Raw genomic sequence first — 23,115 nt, 5'->3', positions numbered from 1 at the left:
AACATGTTTCCACAGCCTCATGAACTATGAAAGTTAAATAATTTGCTGATTCGGAACCATTTGATGAACATCTGTATGCTCTTTTACCAACTCATTTCCCTTCTCTGAAGTATCTTCACTAAGTTTTTAAAACCAATGACGTTTTGTGCCAATGCAAAGGATGAAATTGTCAAGGTGGACTCAATATCCAATACCATGGTTCACTAATGATTCAAAGATAGAGGAGCACCAGGCACAGATGACATTTTCTTTTCTTCAAGGAGTCACAAACCACCGGAATCATTTTTCCTCCCTTATTAGGGTGGTTTGGTCCAGGTTAGATCATGCACGAAGAAGCACTGTTTGCAAAGGAAGCCATTTCAGTTTTTGAGTGCCTTCATTATATATTCTGTTGATTACACAAATAACAAAAATAAGTATGGATTAGCCCATTGCTCCATCTAGCCATGTTTTATAAATCAAGAAATTTGGGGTTTATTTGCAATGAAAGTTCTAGGAAGACTATTTCCTACTAAAGATGTCTAATAGAGGACTCTTCTTTATGTTTTCAGTAGCAAATACCACTGAATGTTTATGAGGAAGTCTGATCAAGGCTGATCCACTTTTCCTCCATCTTTATTCAGGGTCTGCTTTAGGTCATTCATTCCCGTACCCTCCCACCCTTCCCCCCGCCCCTGTTCCCGGTTTGGGAAAGAGTAAGTTACAGGCCGGCCACTCACCTTTTCTTTCCCAGGTTTTAAAACAAATTATTACTTAAGTGTTCAGAAACATTTATTTTTAGATCCACTGGAGAAGAGTTATTTTTCTTGGATGTGTTTTCTTCTTCTTTGATCTTTCATAGAAATCATAGCCTTATTGAAGGTTCATGAAAGGGTAGTCTACTCATCGCCTCCAGTTTTTTACCTCCTCATAAATTCTGCAGTCTGACTCCTGTTCCTTACCACCGCTCCATCACTGTGCTAAACTTCCTGTCAACTTCACTGGCTCCCCAGTTGTCCAGCAGCGTCTTGTAACATTTTGCGTTAACCACCCTGTCATTTGAATTTCTCCTCTACTCGGTACCATCTGCAAAGTTTCTTTCTTATGCCTGTTAGGACACAGTTTCCTCTTGCTGACCTTTCTTCCTATCCCACCGCACAAAGAGAGGTGTTTTTCCCAGCTCCATCAATAGTTTTTCTTGGCCCCACCCATTCTACCCCTGAAATTGTATTTCTATCAACAGTTTCCATTCTAATACACATTAAGACAATGCTCCACTGTAACTGACTGGCCAGAACTTTCTCTTGAGCACTAAGTCTGAATTTCTAAATGATTGCCATTTGTGTACATCAGAATGTCTGATTTAAATTCATTATCCGCCCCCCTTACATCCTTTTATAGCAAAATACTTTGTTTTCCTAAATTTTGCTCTTATTGAGTAGCTTTGACATATAAGCAGGCACATTTTCTGAAACATTTTTCCTGCTCTTTTGAGAATTCTCTTCTGAGAAACTCCCAAACAGATCCCTTCCCTTGATTATATTGAATTATATTAAAGCCCTTCCCTTGTCACTCTTGCCCCATTAATTATTTCATAAACTTTATTTATAGTTTTTATTACTTTTTGTTTCAAGTTTTCTTCATTAAAATTAAAATACCATCTTCCCTTTGTTGTCTGCTTTTAACTCATTCTTCAAAAGTGCAGGTCAGATAACTATAGCTTTTATATTAAACCTTTTTATATTACCTGCTCCCCCATACCTTTGGCCAGTTAAAATTATTCACTTTTCTGGGCCCACAAAATATTACATATTTCTGTTAAAATATTATATTTTATTTAGAAGTGTGTTTTCTTTTTCTGCTATATTTTATCCCTGGAGGAGAGGGATCGTATCTTATTTATCCTTGCCCTTTCTTGTGATAACATTACTATTTCTTTAGTAAATGTTCAATTTGGAGATTTGGGGTCTTTAAAAAATACCCCCTATTTCCTGTTTTCAAATTTGGGTCTACTTGTGAGCTAGACCCAGAACTAGAAAGTAGGAGATCTAATTATCACCATAAATACAGGGGACAAGTTTAGAAGCTATGACTTTAAGTCTACAGGCTTGTTAATAATTCATCCCAGAATCAGTCAGATTCACTGCACCACAAGACAGGTTCAGTCCCAGGCCTCACATCTTAGAGCTACTTTGTAAGTTTATGTCCTGTAGTGTTTGCTGTTTGCAGGTAGCTTGATTTGGAAGGAGTAATCCAGAAAGGACTAAGTCACCTGTGCCTACTCATTCAACAAAGTCGCTGATCTTATAAGCCAGTCCTCCTGGGGCACCAGGGTGGCTCAGTTGGTTGAGCCTCTGCCTTCGGCTCAGGTCATGATCTCCTGGGATCAACCCCAGTTCAGGCTCCCTGCTCAGTGGGGAACCTGCTTCTCCCCTGCCTCTGCCTCTCACCTTGCATGTGTGAAGTCTCTCTCTCAAATAAATAAGTAAAAGCTTTAAAAAAAAGATAAACATTTTTAGAATAAGCCAGTTCTCCTTTCCTGGGGTAGAGGATAGAAAGAGACCAGGAGCATTGCTTGAATGAATTTCCCTCTGTATGGAAACACAAGGACTAAGGGGAAAGGAGGTATTTACCTAAAACTTAACAACTGTAAATTGAATTAAAATAAACTTTGTCTCAGAGTAGAAGTATCTATATTAATTTTACTTTAAAACAATTATTGGAGCTTTTTTTACTTATTATTTTCTTTGTTTCAAGTTTTTAGTTAAATTCCAGTTAGTTAACATATACCGTAGTATTAGTTTCAGGAGTAGAATTTAGTGATTTACCACTTAAATATAACACCCAGTGCTCATCACAAATGCCCTCTTTAATGCCCATTACCCATTTTTTAAGGACTAAAATGAATAGTGGGATTAGACAATAAACATACATACTGTATAATGAGTTGTCTCATTTGTTCAGATTTGGCTTGTAATACAGTAGTTCACAAGTTTCTTACTTGTGCTATTTATGGAGTGAATGGTTTAAATTTCCATATAATTTCTCTTTTAGAAAATTGAACTGCTTAGCTATGTTCTGCCAAGAGATATGCACCATTGAAAGGTATACATATGCAAGTGTAAATATTAATTGCACACTCACACACATGTATGTTTTACAGTCTATCAGTGCTGGGGGTGGAAAGACATGACATAAGAACCATTTAATTGCTTATCAAGACCTGTCAGTTCTAATTCCTTTGTATCTCATCAATGAGCCCCCTCACCACTGTTAATCTCTTAGTTAAGGTTCTTATTATCTCTTATTTGTGATAATTTATTATCTACTTGGACATTCACAAATATATATTGATTACTTTTTTTGTAACTGTCAAAATTAAACAAAAACAAATAGTCTAGTGCCTTATGCAAGGAGCTCATAGCCTGTTAATTCAACCCTTCAACCATCAGAGTGACATTTCTTCTGCTGCTGTGATCACAGGGAAAGGGATGAGCTCTGAGCAAATAGAGGGTTTTAATTAATGAATATGGATACCTGATACTGAAATACTAATACTGTGACTAACCAGTAATTTCTAGGTAGGCTATATTGGGAAGAGAAATCAAGAAGGAGCTGATTCAACTTCATGATTATTAACTCCAACATAGCCTGCCATGCTACCTTCCAAGATGAAAATGGAAGCTGAACCATGTGTTTTTGGCTCAAGAATAAGGGTATAAAAAGTTCACTGTTGGCCTTTTCTTCTGTATCATAGGAGAGAAAGATATTGCACATAATTTAAAAGCATATAAGATGTACTAATATATTTGAAACTCACAAATATGTTATAGTCAAACTTATGTAATATCTAGTCTTTGGACAAAAATTGAGTGTAAATTGATCTTGCTCCCGTATTAAATATATGAGGGAAAAGCAAATGGATTTCTTATATTGGTACCATATATCAGCATATTCAGAAGGACTTTGAGTATACAGATAATACATGTATTATGCTACATATTTCATCAAAAATTACTTTTTAATAGCTTGCGTTCACAGTTGCCTGTTCCCAAATGTACACCTTTCCCTCTTGTAGCTTTCACTGCATGTTCCATAACTACAGCATTTCCTTTACTTTTTTGTTTAAACACAAGGACTGGAATTTTGCCTCAAGAAGCAAGGTTATTTATGATCTTGTCAAGCTAATGTGACTTACTACTTCACCAAAAAAACCCACGTTAACTGTATTTTTGTATTTTCACATACTGTAAACACTTCCAACTCTGTCAGTTTTAACACAACTAAGCACAACATAATGTAAGGGATATTGTGGTTGTGGTTGTTCTCAATTATTTTAGAAATATTTTTCTTTATTGTCTCTGCAGAACAAAAGCCAATAAGGTGAAATACATTTTAGAGCAATCAGATTGGACTGACCAACCATTTCAATAATCTAAAATTATTGAGTAATTTAAATTAATGCAAAGTATTTTTAATTTCACAAACATGTAACACTTAAAAGAGTACATGTCACACAGTTTGCTCCCCAAATTCTGCTATTGATACATTTATCTGCTTCATAATTTCCTTAAATCCCTACTTGAATCATGGCAAGTTTGTCTTTCTAAGGGTGACTGATGAAGCACAGACAGACTTGAGGGGGCTTTCAGAATCAAGTACCTGCCGATCTCAGGTAGCCTAGTCACATGTTGACAGCCTTTGCTGCTTTTGTCCAAATAATAAATCCAGTCAGCTAGGTGAAATGGCAAAGAAGATGGCTTTTTTTTTTTTAATGTTAGGACTAGTCTGAATAATTATAACTCTTGCAGCCATATGAGTGCTTAGAGACAATCAGTTATCCCTTGTTGCATACAAGGAAGCCAATATCCAGAGAAATCATCCTATTCAAAGTGTTCATATCTAATATATAAAAATTCCCAAATCTGGCCTGTTCAGTCCCTTATTGCCTCTTCTGAGTTTTCAACTAGGTGTTTATAATTTGTGGTTGTACACAGACAGAATCTCAAGGTAGTTTAATAAAAGAATGAAGATTCAAACTTTCATTTTGCTGTTGATCACAAAAAAGGTATTATTGTAAACATAGAAATAGAAAACTGTGTTTCTGCTTTATAATAAATCCATACACCTTATCTTTGCTGCTTTATCCAATAATTCCAATGCCTAGTATCAAAAAAGCATTGGTAACTTATTAAACCTATTTTTTCAAATATAAGCCAAGTTTCTAAGGGTGCATCTTTTTAACTTAAAGTCATATATTGTGTATGTGTGTGTGTGTGTGTACACACACACAAGCACATTTCAAAAGAACAAAATTACACACAACAGATCTCAAACATCTTCCCAAATTATTTTTCTATTTTTTCTATTCACTTATAGGGTGAAAAGATTAATTTTCTTACAATATTATAATCTATCTGCCCAAGGCTTATCAAAATCAAAAGTAAATTATGGAGCAAAAAATCGACACTTTGCCTTTTTGGGGTGCTTTTCCAGTCCTAATGTTCCATATATTCTTTTATTTTAGGAGTTACTAAATGTCCTGTTTTTTCCTGTCTTGTTCATTGGGCAAACAGGGGTAGATGGTCCCCCTCCCTAGATAGGAGACGACCTCCTAGCCCCAGGATTCAAATCCAGCATGCGTCTCCGGAGAATGACAGGTACTAGCCAACTCCTCCTCACAGACAAGTGGCTTCAACAGGTTGATAGGCCACCAAGTGAAGGAAACCAAGAGAAGTGTTGGTCATTATATGCTTCCTCTCAGGAGCCAGAACCAGATATGTTGTGATTCCATCACTAAATGCATCCCACCTCTAATAAAGCACCTCAGCGTGTTACTAAAATGAGGATGGCATGCAGATGGTGTAGTTTAAACACAAGAAAGTCAGATCCAGTGGAAGAGTTCTGTTTTAAATGAGCATTTGTTTCAGTGTTTTGATTTTCTAGAAAAATATTTAAATATGGTTTTTGTTTAAACATGAATAAATAAAAATTTTCAGGTGTTTTAAATATATTAAAATCTGTAATGGAAGCCTTTTCTTTGCTATATTGGTTGATGGTTTAATCTCAGTTGTCTTAGGTTTGGGGGAACATTAAAAATGTCTGATTGGAAGTAAAATAACTGGTTCTTATATATTGTATGTATATGGTGTTTTTAAATCAAATATTGTCGAAGGCTAGTGTCAATCTACAAGGTAGGTCTTTAAAAGTAGCATCAGTCCTTTGAATGTTCCTCATGCTGATAATGTCAGAAATGCTGTGTTATCCTTCTCACAGGTGTAGCTAACCCTGTTCTCCTATTTTACTTGGTTCTTACATATAGTCATTGGCTTTAAATATCTTTTTCTGACTGGTCACAAAAAGTTATTGGATGTTTGGGGTGCTTCTTTTCTAGTCGAAGCAGAAATTCAGTCAGCATATTGGTATATTGATTGAAGTGAAGCGTATTTGGTAGCTCAGAAACAGAACAACTAGTAAAGCATTTACAAAAGGTTCCTTTTGTTCATTTCCAGTATGTGTGGATATAGATAGCAGAATAATTGCAATCTTAGTTAAGAGTGATGTAATTTTTTTTTCTGTTATCTGTAAATTATCAAGATAACTTCAGGATTTCAATTTGGAAGAAAAACTAAGCCTTGTCACTCAAAGAAAATTAAGTCATTTTACCATTTTGGAAAAGACTACAAACTGGTAGCTTATAAAGACTTTAAGAGTATTTTAATCATGTTTTAATCTTTAAGAAGTTTACATTTTAAGATGACTTCGTATTTGAAATTTAAAACTAATTTCTTTTGGTTCCTAGGACAGAATTTCATAGAGTAGAACAGTTAGCAAATCTCCAATCTAAAAATTATTCTAAATTTAAAGTATTTTCAAATAAAAATATAAAGCAATCATATAAATTAAACAAAACTTACATCCACATTGCTACTCATTCATTCAACAAATATTTATTGTGGTCTGCAGTGTGCACTCTTACTATGGCTAGAGACACAGAAGTGTTTAAGAAAATCAAGGTTCTGGCCTGGCCATCAAGGACTTAGAACTTCCTTTTATAAAACACAGTTCTAGAAAGCCTTTGACTTTATTCCAGACAAATGAGTCAGTAAATTTCATCTCATGTAATGCTATTTGAGTACAAGACAATTAAATATAACAGTATTTATAATGAATATAGATGTAAGTCTGTTGGGCCACAAATTAAGCAAAATGGAAGTCCAAATAATAGTTTCGCAGTTTTTATATACATGAGATGGAAATTAATTATCATTTAATGACATATGAATTAATTATGTTATTTGATTTCATAGATTGTATACATAACTTTATGAGTAAATTTTAGGAGCAGAAATGATCATTTTAGATAAGATCACCAAGGAAGTTTTGCTAATACATAATTCTGAATATACATTTTATTTTTTATTATGACTTATTTGCATATAAGATCTATGTTCAACCAAAAAGCATATATTTTAAATGGCTTGATACTATGATTTATTACTATAGAGAACAGAAAGTTATTTACAATAAACTTTTACTAAAATATAGAAATGATATGTGCCCATAAATATGACAGAAAAATAGCTAAATCAACAGATGCTATATTTGTAGATAACCATGTCAGCCACTAGGCAAAACTTAACACTTGCATTTTACCTCTTATCAGCGTTATTTACTTTTTCAGAAGTTTCTGCCAATTTCCGAAAGAAGGGAAGATAACATCAGATTTGGAGACACTGAAAGCTCATGATGATTTGGGAATCATTTGACTTTTGCCCTAGATCACTGACAACTAGGAAAATATTCTAAAATCAGTGACAGTTTATATAATCAGCCTTTGGATGTCTTAAATCAAGGTCCTATTTGATTATTTTGAAAATAAGCAAAAATTTTTGCTTAAGACAGTTCTCTAGTTAAGTTGGAAAGCATTTAGTTGCCCCCTTATTTCTTACAGCATAAATATACTTGAGGTTATGTCTGCACACCCACGACTTTTAACACACACACACGACTTTTACATACCATTTTTCCACAATTTAATTTCAGTTTTAAACAATCTTGATGTCATCTCAATTTGTGTAATAGATTTATTTGGAATTAACATGGAAGCAGGTTTTTCTTGATCTAGGAAGATTTCCTAGAATTTATAGAATATTTAAAACAAACAATGATGAGGAAAAAATACATAAATTTAGAATCCCAGGGGATGATTCTGACTATAAAATTGTAGGGAAAGTTTCCCTGCAGTTTTATTACTAAAAATGTGAAGATGGTTTAAAATATAATCATTCCAATAACAAAATACCTCTTTGTAAATGGCATTGTTTTAACATGTAAAAAGTAACTTATGAACCTGAGTATACATAATTCTGTTTGTGAATTTAGTAAGATTTTCATCTTCTTGTGGCTTCAGATTAATCAATATTTTTGTATTCAAGTTAGAAAAGAATGTATTTTAATACATCCCTGAAGCATCAAGGTTCTGAGTTTAGTGCTCACAGTTGAATCAATCATTCTTAAATGTGAAAGGCTAGTATAAGTAATCATAATTGTTACTATCTACTTCTACTTTAAAATATTCTTGGCATAAATGCTTTTTCAGGAAAATGCAATATATTCTTATTTGATAATTTTTGAGATGTATTTTAACACTTCATTAGCTTGAAGTTGCAAACTCCGTCTGATTGAGAATATCTTTGCATCATTATACATGACATCTTTAGGGTGTGTGACTTAAATAAATACTAAAAATATTTGATGAAATAACCCTGTTTTCAAGGACTTTAAATTGTTGGCAACAAATAAATTATTGCCACAAGTAAAACATCCCACTGTATTAAAGATTAATTCCTGAGTCACTAAAGTAGGTCCTATTTTTTTTTGTAAATAATCACATTTGTATAGTTTTCCACACTTGTAACTTAGTAGCAGCTAATTGCGTATTAGAATCTCTGACCAAAAGTGTCAGATGGATTCCTTTGATTCAAACTGAATGAATATTCTTTCTACATTAAAAATATATCTGGAATAAAGAGGTCACCTACTTTTTTACTTCCAGAGTTCATGGCAATCGCCAGAGTGATGCAGAGTTAATGTAGAACCATTTACAAATTCAGTATTTACTTACCATTTTTATTTGCTTGATAACATCTTTTGTTATCTGTGCTTTTCAAAAATATTCTTTATTTGAATGAGTGAAATATACTCATCCACTAAAATACTTAAGCCTGTTTAATAGCTGTTGTCATATACATAAATATCGATACTGTACAAAAAGGGTGCACACATCCTAATCGTATGCAGCCATCTTCACTGCATATGGACATTTCTTACTTAGGTAGATTCTATTCAGATATAAAGTTTTCTTACTAAGCTTATTAAGAGACAAGATGATAGACGTTTGCATTCCACAATCAGCCATCTAGGTAGTTAGCCAGCATATATACAGATATTTTCTTATGATATCTGTGCTAATTCTAATTAAATTAAAATGCTGTGGGTTTAAAAACAAAACAAAACAAACAAACGTAATTTCATTTTATTATGAAATAATCTTAAATAAGGGTGCCTAGATGGCTCAGTTGGTTAAGTTTCTGACTCTTGATCTCAGTTCAGGGGTTCAGGTTGGATCTCCGGGTCGTGAAATGAGCCCTGTGTGGGGTGCCCCACCCAGCACCCAGTGTGCTTAAGACTCTTTCCCTTTCTTGGTCCCTTTCCCCCACAACGCTCTCTCTCTCAAAAAAAAAAAAATCTTTAAAATAAAGTAGTCTTAAGTAATACTACTATTTTATTAACATATTGATTTTAGACTTAGTAGAATTTTAATACCTTCAGAAAAGCTGTATTTATCAATGTCTTCAGGGAATTGCTATAATTGAAATTAGTTACTGAAGAGGAAAGGAAAATAGCACAGAAATAGGTTTTAACAATTACCTCTCTTCATTAGTACGTTTTATGAGTCTTAGCATTTAAATTAATAGAACAATAATTAAAAACGGATTTTTGAAAAAATTAGATTTAATTAAGAACACTCCCACTTCTCTGATTATTACTTACTCTTGCTTTGATTTAATAATAAAATAATTGTTATACCTCCATTTGAATGTAGCTTTATAACTTTTAAAGAATTCTATTTGTGCCCTGTGAACTAAGGATCATAAAGCTAAAACCATATAATGATTAAGTTGTGAAGAGAAAAGAAAGCTTAGTATTTCTGATTCGTGCACATCTAGACCAAAGAAACATTCTTTATGAATAATAAAATGATAAAAATTTTTAATAGAACAAAACATGTTAAAACCCAAAATAAGTAAGACATAATGGAAATGCTATAACCCTGTTTTATTCACTTCTCTCCAGGGGTCCCTCCAGTAAAGTCAAATCATTCAAGTCACTGGATGGCAGAATGGGCAGAGAACCAAAGTATATGAGGACATGATGGTGGTGTCCTCACCAAATAATTAAGGCCAGTACTACCTTGGATAAGCCACTTAAACCTTATGGGACTCTGTTTCCTCATCTGTAAATTTAGGTAGTTGTAGGTGGCTTAGCTGAATACTAGTGTCCCTTTAAGAATAAAATTGTGTCTATGCTGCCTTGTTGCAACATGATAAGCATATAAGGGGCCAATAATAATGACTGACACTTCATGATGTATAAGTCAATAACTAAATGCCATTTTTTGTTTATGATATTTTGTATTTTACTGAAGCCCAGAAAACAATGAAAAGTTCTATTTCTAAATTTACTTAATTTGATGTAAAGTGAACTTTATAACTATAGTTATTTTTTTACTTACTGTAATTTTTTTAACTCTCAAATTACAGGATAATACTCAAAATAATTACTTTTTTAACCATGCATTTAACAAATACTTACGAGCAGCAACCATGTGCTAGGTATTGATGTTACAGTGCTAACTCAAGACAGATGCCATTCCTGATCACAGGGAACTTAGAAAGAGTAATGTAAGGTAGAATATAGCTCATTTCACTATGATTCATTTTATGATCATATGATCAGTAGTTTTAATAGTGTAGTAGTATGTAAATATAAGTTGTTTGTTCTAATCATTCCTATTTCACATATCACAAACCTCTATTCTAAGAAATAGCTAAAGACAGCTATTCTAAGAAATAGGTATCTTTAAAAAATATAAGCTATAACTTAGGATTTGAAGTGGAAAAGACGTTAGAATTTTCTATTCTGTATTCTTGCTTTACACTGAATGATTACAATTAAGTGTAACTCAATTTGAAGATTTTCAGTGGTTAAAAAGAATTATGAAGACCTATCCTTCATAGAAATCTTTAGGTAAGTAAATGTAAGTTTCTATAGCATTTGGAGAGGTAAAAAAAAGGTCATTCTTAACAAGAGGGTTAAAAATAGAAATAAAATAATAATAAATAAATGAATAAAAATTTAGATGTATGAACCTCTCGTGAGTTATTGTCATCTGATTACAGAATACTGACTGAGCTTGGCACTGCTATAGACAAAAGTCTTTACCTTTAAGAAACAGATATGTGTTGGGGAGGGTATGTGCTTTGGTGAGTGCTGTGAAGTGTGTAAACCTGGTGATTCACAGACCTGTATCCCTGGGGATAAAAATATATGTTTATAAAAATAAATAAATAAATAAATAAATAAATAAATAAATAAATAAATAAAAGAAATCTAAAAAGGAAAAAAAACCAATAATTTTTCCTGGTGCCTAAAAGAAAAAAAAAAAAAAAAAAGAAACAGATATGTGTTATTATCCGTTTAAATAATACTTTCATAGCACTACCACTTGCTAGTTCTGAATAATTAAAATTCCCAAACTACTACAAACCCTTGTTCTCTGTAATGTCACAACTGTAACACAAGTACTGAGCGATATCGATGTAGAATTGGCAAGTCTGTGAGAGGTTAGTATTATCTCCACTTCACAGGTCAGAACAAAAAATGCAAAACCGAGGCACAGAGTGGTTAAATATCTTGACTAAAATCACCTCGCTAGACAGAAACAGTAGTTAAACCCAGACGGGCTGAATCCACAGTCCATGCTTTGAACTACTGGGCTCCGGCGTCTTCTCTGCCGTGGATGCCTGTGTTCACTGCTGTTGAGATTGTGGAGTCTTCTTTCACCTCCTGGTTTCATATATAATGACTTTGTGAATTAGAGGAAGTTATTTAATCTCTCTAAGCCTCAATATTTTTATTTTTCAATGGGATAAGAAAAAAAAGAAGTCCCCACCTCACAAGACTGGTGAGATTATAGATGAGTTAGTGCAGGTAAAGCTGTCATGTAAGCACCCAGCAAGTTCTCCGTTAAGTGTTAGCTTTCCTTGGTATTGGCATTGTCGTGGTTGTCATTGCCCTCGTTATGGATTATTGGGATAATCAGTCTAGCATGTGAGTGTTTTATATTGTAAGGATGAGAAGAGGAGGGAGAGTTGAAAGTTTTACAGAAGTCAAGTCTCAATCGAATCTAGAAAGAGTAATAGAAATTAGTAGGGATAGAAACAAAAACACGCAAGTTCTACAAGATGTCCATAAGCCTATTTGTTGTACAGTAGTAGAAAGTTTGTACGAGAATCTCTAAGACTCTACATGTCTCTCTTCCTCCCCCGCCCCCACTCTTCCCCTCTTCCTCCCCCACCATCACCAAACTTGTCATCTGACTTCTCCCTCTCAGAACTTCCCTTTCCAGTTTCCTTACTTTGCTCAAACATACCAGGCACACATCTGCCTTAGGGCCTGTGCACTTGCTGTTTCATTTTCCTGAGATACGTTTTCCATGAGAGATACAGGTGGCTAACCCCCTTCTCACCATATGTCACCTATTCAGGGAACCCTTCCCTGATCACCCTGCTGAAGATGGCACTCTGCATCTGCCCCCAAACTGTACCCTCACACACATTTCTGATCCTCCTGGCTCTGGTATTCTTTTTGTTGTTGCTAGTATTTGCCACCTTTGATTATACTATATAATTTAAGTAAGAAATAAATCTGGGATAAGCCCTCAAGATGTTGAGGGCTTTTTGTTGTTGCTGTGTATTATTTTTCTCCTACAGATAAAATCAATTGCTTAAAGGCAGAAAGCTTTTTTTTTCCCCCTACAGACATATACCAAGCACTTAGAACAATCTAGCTTCTGTACATGTTCAGCAAATATTTATTGAATGAATAAATGGGTGAGAACCTTTATGACAAGGAGTTTCATGAATTGACCTAAAACTCTGCTCTCATTCCGCTGAATATGAGAAAAGAAACATTTGTCCTCTCAGTCCTTGGGCACTCTTGTGGTCCAGGAATGTGAACATTAGCTTGTCACTTCCTCTGCTCTACAGGATGGAAACAAAACAAAACCACCATCACAGGCCTCTGGTGGGGTTCAACTTTACCTTGACATGTTTAAGATAAGATAATGTCTGAAGAGCTTTAAAAGTGTCATTAAAAAAGCATCAGTTTCCCATAATGGTATTTTTTATTAATTATTTTTATTAACATATAATGTATTATTAGCCCCAGGGGTACAGGCCTGTGAATCATCAGGCTTACACACTTCACAGCACTCACCATAGCACATACCCTCCCCGATGTCCAGAACCAACCAACCTCTCCATACCCCCCTCCCCCTAGCAACCCTTAGTTTGTTTTATGAGATTAAGAGTCTCTTATGGTTGTCTCCCTCCCCATAATGGTATTTTTAAATTTTGAGCCCAGATGCCTACCGGGCCTCCAGCAGCTTCTCCTGCTATCTATATGCCTGTGTTCTGTGTGCTTCAGGAACTGGCTTTCCTTCCCAGCAACCACCTCCCATCGATTTCAGGCATGTGCCATGCACTTCTCCAGTCTTCTACACACTACAGTGCCCCTTCCTCATCACAAGATAACAAAGTAAACAAGAATATCAGAGATATTCCTTTAATATGACATATAATCTCTTAGTGCTTTCCAAGGCCTATCCCCATATTTCATAGTTTCTTCCCTTCTTGAGGAAGGGTGCAGCCCCAAGGACATATATCAGACCCAACTTCCTCCCTTCTCTCTGCTGAGAGTACATGACAGAAACAGGTTAGGAGCTAGACATATCTACATTCTTATCCCAGGTCTACTTCTTACTGGGTGGGCTTGTCCTGAGCCTGTTTCCTTATCTTTGAAATAAAGATGATACCTGAAAGGATTGTCATGAAGGTTAATAAGTCAGTACCTGACCTCGAGAAATCCTTCCATATATCCTTTTTTCCAATAATTCAAGGACAGTGGTAAGCAAGAGATGTTTCTCTCCTCTGCGTCAATACTTTTTTTTATCAGTTGTGAGATGAAAGTGAGACGTCGTGGTAACAGAAAGCCTGAGGACACACAGCTGAAGCCCTGAATTAGAAAGGCAACACAGGATGGACCCAGTTTGGGCAATAGCAAAAGATACAGGGAGAGAGGAGCAGCCCCAGAAGTCTGTACACCCGTTGGATTTCATACTTTGACGTGTATTTCTAGTGGGGACAGCAGGGCTTGGCATATATGAGACACTGATTATCTGGCATTAGTAGGGAATGACAGTTGTCTCTTTGTCATTGGAAGGAAGTGAAATCAGGAAAGAAAAATAAGCATAAATTGTAAAGAATCAACTATTGAGAGAAAAATATAAATTATCAAGATTAAAATGCATGTTACTTTCAATGTTTCTCTGGGACTTTTTAGTAATAAGTTTTAGTTTCTTGACCATAATATTTTATATTTATTTCAAATACATAGTAGGTGAGACACATTTTAGGTCAAATAGTATATATGAGCTGCTGCTTAGGGAGGTAAGCTCTCTATAGAAACATTTCTTTGGGAAAATGCATTTCAAGTTCCAAATGTTATATATATATCTCTGTCTGGGACATGGAGTAAATTGAGACCTTGATTCTTTGATTGGTGATATGTAATCAGCTTTTTAAAATGCTATATGGTTTCAAAAGCATGTTTATAATAACAGGATATAATTTTAATACTTGATTTAAAATGATTACGTGAAGCATATTTCATTGTGGTATTTTTCTTCTCATATTTTGTGGGAGAAGAATAACAAACAACAAATTCTTGCAGCACCCTGTTTCAACTCATAAGCGCAGAGGACACGTCCCCTTTGTAGTCTTTCAGCACCCAAACCATTGCTGTCATCACATCTGTCCTCGCTCCATTTCTCCCCTGGACTTGTTTATTCATTAGGAGAGGCAAAGTTGCTCAGTGGGGGTCCATACTAAATCATTCCCGCAGACAGACCTTTTTAAACTAAGGGAATCCCCGCTTCTTGGGTCTCCTGTTGGGCAACTTGTGTCTCCCACCAGTTCCAGTTCAGATTTTTATTTATTATTTTTTGTTTTTATTTTTAAAAGCACTGACTGACAAAACCATCTAAATAAGATAGTTGTCATTTTTCATGTCTATTGTTTTTATCATTGTATGAAACTACTGTAGCTGTATTCATCATATATTTTGTATTTCTTTAACATTTCATTCCACAGGCACTCCAGAAAGTCTGAAAGATCTAGCATCCAAAAACAGACTAGGAAAGGCACTGCCTCTGATGCAGAAAGGTAGGCTTGGTGTTGTGCTGTGTGGCCATCTTCTCTTTCAACCGATAAATTCAGGGTGCCTTAAACTCTCATTTTACATGATCAGTTTTTAAACATAGCCTGTGATGTTTAAAGACATTCATGTAAATAGATCTCCCATATGGGAATAGCCTCAAAAAACAAGAGGAGGGTAATCTGAAGGTGGCCCTTAAATCTTAGGGGTTAAGAAAAATCTCAGATATGTCTCTTAGTCATCACGCTGATTACTAAAGAGGACCATATCTGTGCTCATTACTGTTTACATATTAGGACATTAATATTTTGTTTCTGAGATTTTCTGAGATTCTTAAATGTTAATGAATATAATACTTGGAATATGCAAATATTTTGAGTGTCTGTTATTTATCTGAATGATGTCATCCTTTAAATCTCTTTTCTGCAAGTACATCTAAGATTCTACTTGTATATGAAAGATATTTGTTGAGTTAATATAAAAATTAAAGGAATTACTGACCTTTCTTTGTAATTCATACAACTTTATAATTTTTTTTTTACTTTTTTTTGTGTAAGATACTAATACATTATTTTACATAATTGTAAAAAAACACCTAATGTCCCATTAACACATTATTCATTCATCCAAAAAAGCACTGAGAACATGCAGGGGGACACAGATGTAAATGAAAGAATGGACTGAAGTCTTATAGCTATTACTATAAAGGTATGCACAAGATATAGTGAAAACACAGGAAAAAGAGTATAGTGCAGAAAGGAGATATCTCATAAAAGGTGTAACCTGAGCGAAATCCAGATATATGAAAGTAGATGTGAAGAAAATATTCCATGAGAAAGAAAAAAAAATGAGAAAACACCGAGGCTTAAACTTTACTCTTGGTTTGGGGGATCCATATTTTGAGAGGGCGAGTTCTTTCAGGAGATGGGAGAGAGCGTTGAAAATAAAGCTGGAGAAATCCGTTAGATGTTATGTCACACGTGACCTTGTGGACTGTTTAACAGAATTTCAGCTTCTGCTTTATACCTCCATGAGCCTTTGATGGCCTTGAGAGGCTAGTGACTGGCTTTGAGTTCCAAAATTATAGATCACTGTAACAACATTTTGTAGGGTGGATTGGAAGCTCCAAGGGCAGATACAAGTCACCACTAGGCTGTCGCAGTAGGCTTAATTGAAATAAACTCTGAACAATTCAGTTAGTCATTTAAAAGATGTGTGCAAAGCGATGTGCTAAGTTCAAGGAATAAAACAGGGAACAGCAAAAGAGGGAATCTTCCCAGGAGATACTACTTCTGAGTTGAGATCAGAAAAATGAGTAGCTATTAGTTACGTGAAAGAGTGTGGATAAAGAGAGGATGGAGCTTACTCTTAGCTACTATCTATGGAGATATTGACAGTTTAGGGACTCTAATTTACAATAGAACAAGGATTTAGAGAATTCAGAGAGTGTTCAGTAGAAATTCAGTTTTACAAAGGAGCTATGCTTTGAGAAAGGGAATGAAGAACAAAGTTCTAGCACTTTAGATAGATGATTGATAGATAGATAGCCTGTAATGAAACAGTATTATGTTCCATTTACATATTCTTTAATGCCAACTCAGTTAACTGCATTTTCTTTACTAGAATTATAAATGACTTGAGTTGCTTAGACAAGTTTTTAATCTTCAACCATACACTGCCCGTCTGCCTCAGAGACAGACAGAATTTCAATTACTTCGACATGATTGAAATTTTTCCTCCAAGTCTTATTCTTTTTGTTCCATTCAGGCTTTAATTCATTTAACAGTTACTAGTTGAGTGACTACCATATGCAGTTTTATTTAGGATATATCAATGAACAAGACTTTTTGACAATTGGATACTGTTTTATAAAATGCTAGATGATTCTAGAATCAACTAATGGTGCTTAACTACAAATGAGTAATATTTGGGCGTTTCCTCTACAACATTGAAACTATCTGTAGATAAACACAAATCCTCCATCCCTGCAAAAAGTGTAGCAAGAATTTGATTGCTTCCCAGTCAGGTTATTTGCTGCTTAAGGACCATACTCATATTACTCTCACTTTATTTCCTTTGCTAACAGGTTTTAATATAGACAATGCAAACCTTTTAAGTGTGTAGATTTGTTTGATTATAATTAAATCTCTCCATTGATTTGTAATATAGTGTAAATGATATGCCTGGTTTTTAAGTGAGTTGTTGAATAACTGGTTACAAAAGAATTGGCCTGGATTTTCTAGGTTTGTGCCACTCTTAATACTTTAGAAGATACCATGAGTTGATATCTAACTACAGGTGAATTGAGGTTACAGTGTGAATGCTTTGGACATTGATTCAAGGTCTTTGGGAAATTAACAACATACTCCAAGGATCCATATTACACAGTCACCCCTTGGCTTCTGGCAAAATTTACTATTTAACGGTCATCATTTTGAAGGCCCTTTCTTGGCCTTAACAAATTTGGCCTTATGGGGAATAGTGTTGTAAGAAAATATTTTGACAAATATGGTGACTAGTTATAGGCAGAAGATAAGCAGAACTCGTATCTGACTTTTGTGTCTAGCATTTAAAGCAGTGCTTTACATGTCTCAGGAGCTCTGTAGTAAAAGTCTGACTCTTCACTCTCATACGAATTCAGCTATATGACCTGCTTGGTAGCAGGTCATTTCCCCTTTCTACTCTAGTGACTTTTCTTGTTGTGGAACCTGTACTCTGCAACCTATCCAGGGGATGTTTTGTCAGGACTAGTATTTGGGATTAGGCAGTTCTAAGAAGGAAAGCTTCCCAACATATATGCATTTTATGTTGTGCTGGTGCTATTGGAAGGAGAATGTGTAGGCCCTTAATGGCCATTACAGAAGGAACCATTTTGAACAGTTAACCTTAAATACCACGTGCATGTCCATCCTTTAACAAGCCATAAAAAAAGAATTATATTTTTAAGCTGCATTAGGAGACACTAACTATTGCAACAATAGGAATGCCTGAATTAACAACTTCAGATTTTGGTAAGAAATGTGTTTTACTTAAGTTCAAGTCAAAACACTAGTCTTGGGTGAAGAGAGTAGGCATAGACTGGACTCAGTGAATACTTAGATACACATTTGGAGATGGTGAACTAGCTTCAGATATACTTGGGTTTTCATTAGAATTTTGCTCTAGAAGTCTTATATTTTGTTTTTAAAAAATGTGGGCTATTTACAGGTCTATAAAATGGAATAGGTATTCATTAAATGCCATTTCCCATATCTTTTATTCCTACAGACTTTCAGGAGACAAATCTGTTAACTCTTGTCAGACAATTTGACATTTGAATATATATTTAGATTTTGTTTACAATATAAACAATATATCCAAGGATTTGCCATTTTTCATCTTGTGATATAGAAAGAGAGCCTATCTCAACAGGTAGCACAGGAAGCAAGTGTTGGCACTCAGTAGATCTGTGTGGGTCCTTTTACCACACCTTAGCTCTTTGTCTTTGTACAAGTCACTCTATGATCCTCAGTTTTTCTGTCTATAAAATAGGAATAATTATATTTCTCAGAGTTGTTATAAGAATATCAAGAAAGAACATACATGTATGTGTGCACATACACACAGACATTCAGTGCCTGGCTCCATATTGATGCTCTGTAGAGAATAGTTGTGACTGTCATTTTATCTATCTCCCATGCACTCCCTGTTCCATTCTCTAATATGGTGGCTCCCCATCTCTTCCATTCTTGCAACCTTAACTTTCTTAACCCATCCCATTCCACTGAAACATCAAGGCTCAACAGCCTGGATTCCCAACATTTCACTCCTGTACCTCAGAATTTCTTGGTTGATTCGCCTTTCCTCTAGTCTGAAATGAACTGTATTGGTTCCATTATCTCTCACCTCCAAAACCTTGCTCTTCTCAATGTTTTGCATTTTCACTCTCCTCAGTTTTCCTTCCTGGAATTCCGACGTACTGCCACCCTCCTCTCTTCCTCAGACAGAGTGGTTTCTGATGCTGCTCCTTCGGTCTGTGCTTTTGTATTTGTTACAGTTCAGCTGGCAGCAGGGACTGTTGTCATTGTGGGACTTTTAGTTCATGTCAAAGAAAGAAACAGATCTGGTGCTAAATGATGCACCTTAAGCACTGTGCAAGGTGTCCTCAGACCCTGCCCACCTACCTGTGACTTTGGAGATGGGAACACTAAGTCACGGAGTCTCAGGCTGTATAATACTCACCTGTTATAGAAATAATAATAGGTGAGTATTGGCTTTCTCACCTAGAAAGCCATTTATTTGTCTCCAGAATTGCTTTTTATATCTTTACCATTCAGTTTGGTGCCATATAAGGTCCGCCTAATTTATTTATATTTCAAGTCACATTTAAGTAGTCCTTTTAGTTCTTATGAAGAAATGAAGTAAGATTTTAGTGAAATTGAAATGCAATTTCTCAGTACCAGGATGAAAACCGTATTCACTTTTTAGACCAACTTAGAAAGTGTATTTCAAACAAGGATGGCTTGAAGTTTATTTTCATGGTAATAGCTTGTGAAGAGTAATAGATAAAAACTCTTTCTTTACAAAGGAAAGGACTTGATCATGCAGTGCTTTCCATATAAATTAATGCTGTAGGGTTGAGTTATGTGAAAAGTCAATTGAGAATGAATGAACAGTCTTAATATGTATTGTTAGTTCTTTTTTCTTTTAATTTAGAAATTGAGACAACAGTCCAGGTTTCAGTATTTGCATTAGGGCCTAATAAAGCATTAATCCATAGGTCAAGAAGATAAAAATGCAGCTTTATTACAGTTCTAAGTTGTATATTTTTCCCATTTTATTGTGCTGAAATAGAGGAGATACCCTGAATTAAAATAATTATAGCTGTGAAAATCATTTTATTTAAAAGAAAAATTGTCAATATAAATACAAGTTGAATAAAATACTCAATAATTAAAGTACTTCTGGTGACCAATATGTTATTTTTTACTCTCACACTTCAAATCACTTGATAAGTGGATTTATAGCATTGTTTTAAAAAGGATGAGGTATTATCCCTTTGCTTCTACCACTGTAAAAAATAATCCATATTGGGTATTTTAAACATCCATCTTATTTAAAATACATACTGGAAATGATTTTTTTAAAAGGCAAAAACATGTATCTGTTTTAAACAAGATACTTATCAGTTTTTAATTCTTAATCCTTAGTTCATAAATTGGCTTCATAAAAATTTTGAACCCTATATTAAGGTACTGTTAATATATGGACAAATATCTTTTCAGACTTTTTTTAATCTTAGAAGATATGTTATTATCCATACATCAGCCATTTGTATTTAGTCAGTTCAATAAGGAAACATATTCCATCTTATTGCATCATTTTAATTTGTTGGTCTGCTTAAATTAACCTCGAAGACATCTTCCTTTTGCAGCCTACTTGGAATAAACTTCCTATTGCAGATTAAAATTATGAGCATTGTAAAAGTATACACAGAGTCCTACAGTGCATTATTTCTTCTTGAAGGCAAGTGCTTGAAGTATCACTGTATTCGTTATTCTAATCATATTTATTCATTCACTCAAGGTATCTGTATTGAGTTCTTGCTCTCTGTGTGGCTGTATTCTAGGCACTAGAGATGCAGCTCAGTAAAAACCAAGAGACAGAAGTCTCTTCCCTTGTACAACTTAACAAGAGGTTTGTTACATTGGAGGAATCTGGATTAGTCCTCTAAAAACCACATGGCATGTATTTGCAATAACTTGTCAGTTTCCTTTGAATTCCATTTCAGTGATTGCATGATGGTGGGTTTCTTCTGGTTTTTAAAGTTGCTGCCTTGTAAGAGTAACCAGGTTTTCTCCTTGGACAAATGTGTTGGTATCAAACTTAATGTGAACCTGCTGACTGAAGATCTTTTTTGGCCCTAATGTTTTAGGGTTCTCCCACCATGCCTTTCTAGAAGGGGATACGCAGCCCTAAGAGCGACTGATCAGCCAGTCCTTAGGGGAAAACATCCCGCTCGCTCAAGGTCGAGTGAGCACTCTAGTGTCAGAACACTGTGTTCTACCCACCACCTTGCCCCCGGAGGGTCGGCGCCACCTTCTCCACTTCTGACAAGGTCGCTATTCAGTGTCCAGCCCAGCATTCATGTTCTGCCTCCGGGTGTTGGTGTGGTGTTGTACTTTCCTGAGCACTTGATGCTTTCACTCATTATGACACCATAATTTTTAATCCTTTCTTTGTGGCACTTCAACCTCTCCCACATCCTCTATTACTTGCATCTATCTTCACTGTGCTGATAATAGTCTATAGTTCCTGCCAATTAGCTCTCATTGAAAATTAAATTTGGCTGTTTTATGTCCTTCCATCTGTTTGTGGCATATTCATATATATCTATATCTATTTTAATGATGTAAAATTCTTTATGAGCAGTTGCCTGGAAAATTAAGTGTGTATTTGCTTTCAAAAGTCTAAGAGAAATTTCTTTACAAAAATCTTTTGTACGTGTTCAGTTAAATCTTAGTGTTTAAAAGTTTTTCAGTTTAAAAAATTGAATGCCAGCAGATGGAGGTCAGCTTATTCCTGTGCAGTAGTAATGTATCTGCACGCTTCTCAAATTTATATTTGTAGTTTTGATCCTTGCACCAGTATGTTTTATAGCCAAGGTTATTTGTTTAAGTACTGTCAATTTTTTCCAATTTAAAAATAAACAACAAGTGAATGGTAACTTTTATAAAAGTCTACAGCTAGAAGTATTCTAATCACTTATAAATGATTTTACTTATGATAATTGACTTAATAGTAGCAATTTAGACAACAGCCTTTTTAAACTAATTTATCTACATTGTTAGGATTCAGAGGCTGTTAGTAGATACATTGGTTCAGCACTACCAAACATGGATAACTTAATGGAAAGCCACAACTTCATATGTAAGTTAATTCAAAGAAGTAAGTCTCATTTTACTCAATTCAGGAATTTGTTATGCAAAAAATGTGTGACAGACGTTACCCTGTCTCTTTTAGCCCCTTTTAATAGTATTTCTTTTATACATATCATCAAAAGCATTTAATTTTGTTTCCAAAGGCTGAGTTAGGAGGTTTATGTCTGTTTTAATAGTAACAGGAAGGGGGGAGAGGTATTTGTCAGGCCCTCTTGGAGTTTCACCATTTCATTCCCCCTTTGTTTTTTGCCCACAGAATGCACAGACAAGCAAGTCCAACCCATCCTCCTGCAGACACACCCTTCAGCAACCGGAGGGGACGACAGCTCCCACAGGTGCCAGTGAGAAGCGGCAGTATAGAACAAGGTATCCAATAAAGAGAGATCATTGTCCAAAAACCTTGGATTTGAGAATCACCTCTTTTTAGACACCTTTTATTAAATGAATACTACTTTAATTTATGTAGTTTACTGAATCCTAGGATTTTGTGTCTTAGAATTCTGTTCCCAGAACCAAGCTTCAGTGGTTCATGGCATATACTCTGTTTTTTGCTGAGTGAGTGAATGAATGAATTTTAGATTATCGATTGGGAGAATGAATTGAGCCCTAGAAATACCTTTTTTCAAAGGGGGAAAAAAAAAAGAAAGTACAGTTT

The 23,115-nt window shown here is 34.9% G+C and overlaps 1 protein-coding gene across 50 annotated transcripts in view; it reads left to right on the top strand.

Moving 5' to 3' along the window:
* Positions 1 to 23,115, top strand: part of LOC101689183 (regulating synaptic membrane exocytosis protein 1) — a 191,661-nt gene that overhangs the window by 52,635 nt on the left and 115,911 nt on the right. For 14 of the 50 annotated variants that reach the window (XM_045074795.1, XM_045074835.1, XM_045074798.1 and 11 more), the window contains 4 exons: positions 5,556 to 5,639; positions 15,477 to 15,548; positions 21,455 to 21,637; positions 22,717 to 22,826. In XM_045074795.1, the coding sequence (XP_044930730.1) occupies positions 5,556 to 5,639; positions 15,477 to 15,548; positions 21,455 to 21,637; positions 22,717 to 22,826 (449 nt within the window). The remainder of the gene's footprint in view (positions 1 to 5,555; positions 5,640 to 15,476; positions 15,549 to 21,454; positions 21,638 to 22,716; positions 22,827 to 23,115) is intronic. The other 36 variants (XM_045074840.1, XM_045074810.1, XM_045074832.1 and 33 more) reach the window with 4 other exon arrangements.

This window comes from Mustela putorius, unplaced genomic scaffold (genome assembly GCF_011764305.1).
Source record: "Mustela putorius furo isolate JIRA1106 unplaced genomic scaffold, ASM1176430v1.1 tig00000135_pilon_pilon_pilon, whole genome shotgun sequence".
Taxonomy (NCBI): Eukaryota; Metazoa; Chordata; class Mammalia; order Carnivora; family Mustelidae; genus Mustela; species Mustela putorius.
Note: the sequence above shows the minus strand (reverse complement) of the source record. Positions and strands in the feature narration are given on the sequence as shown.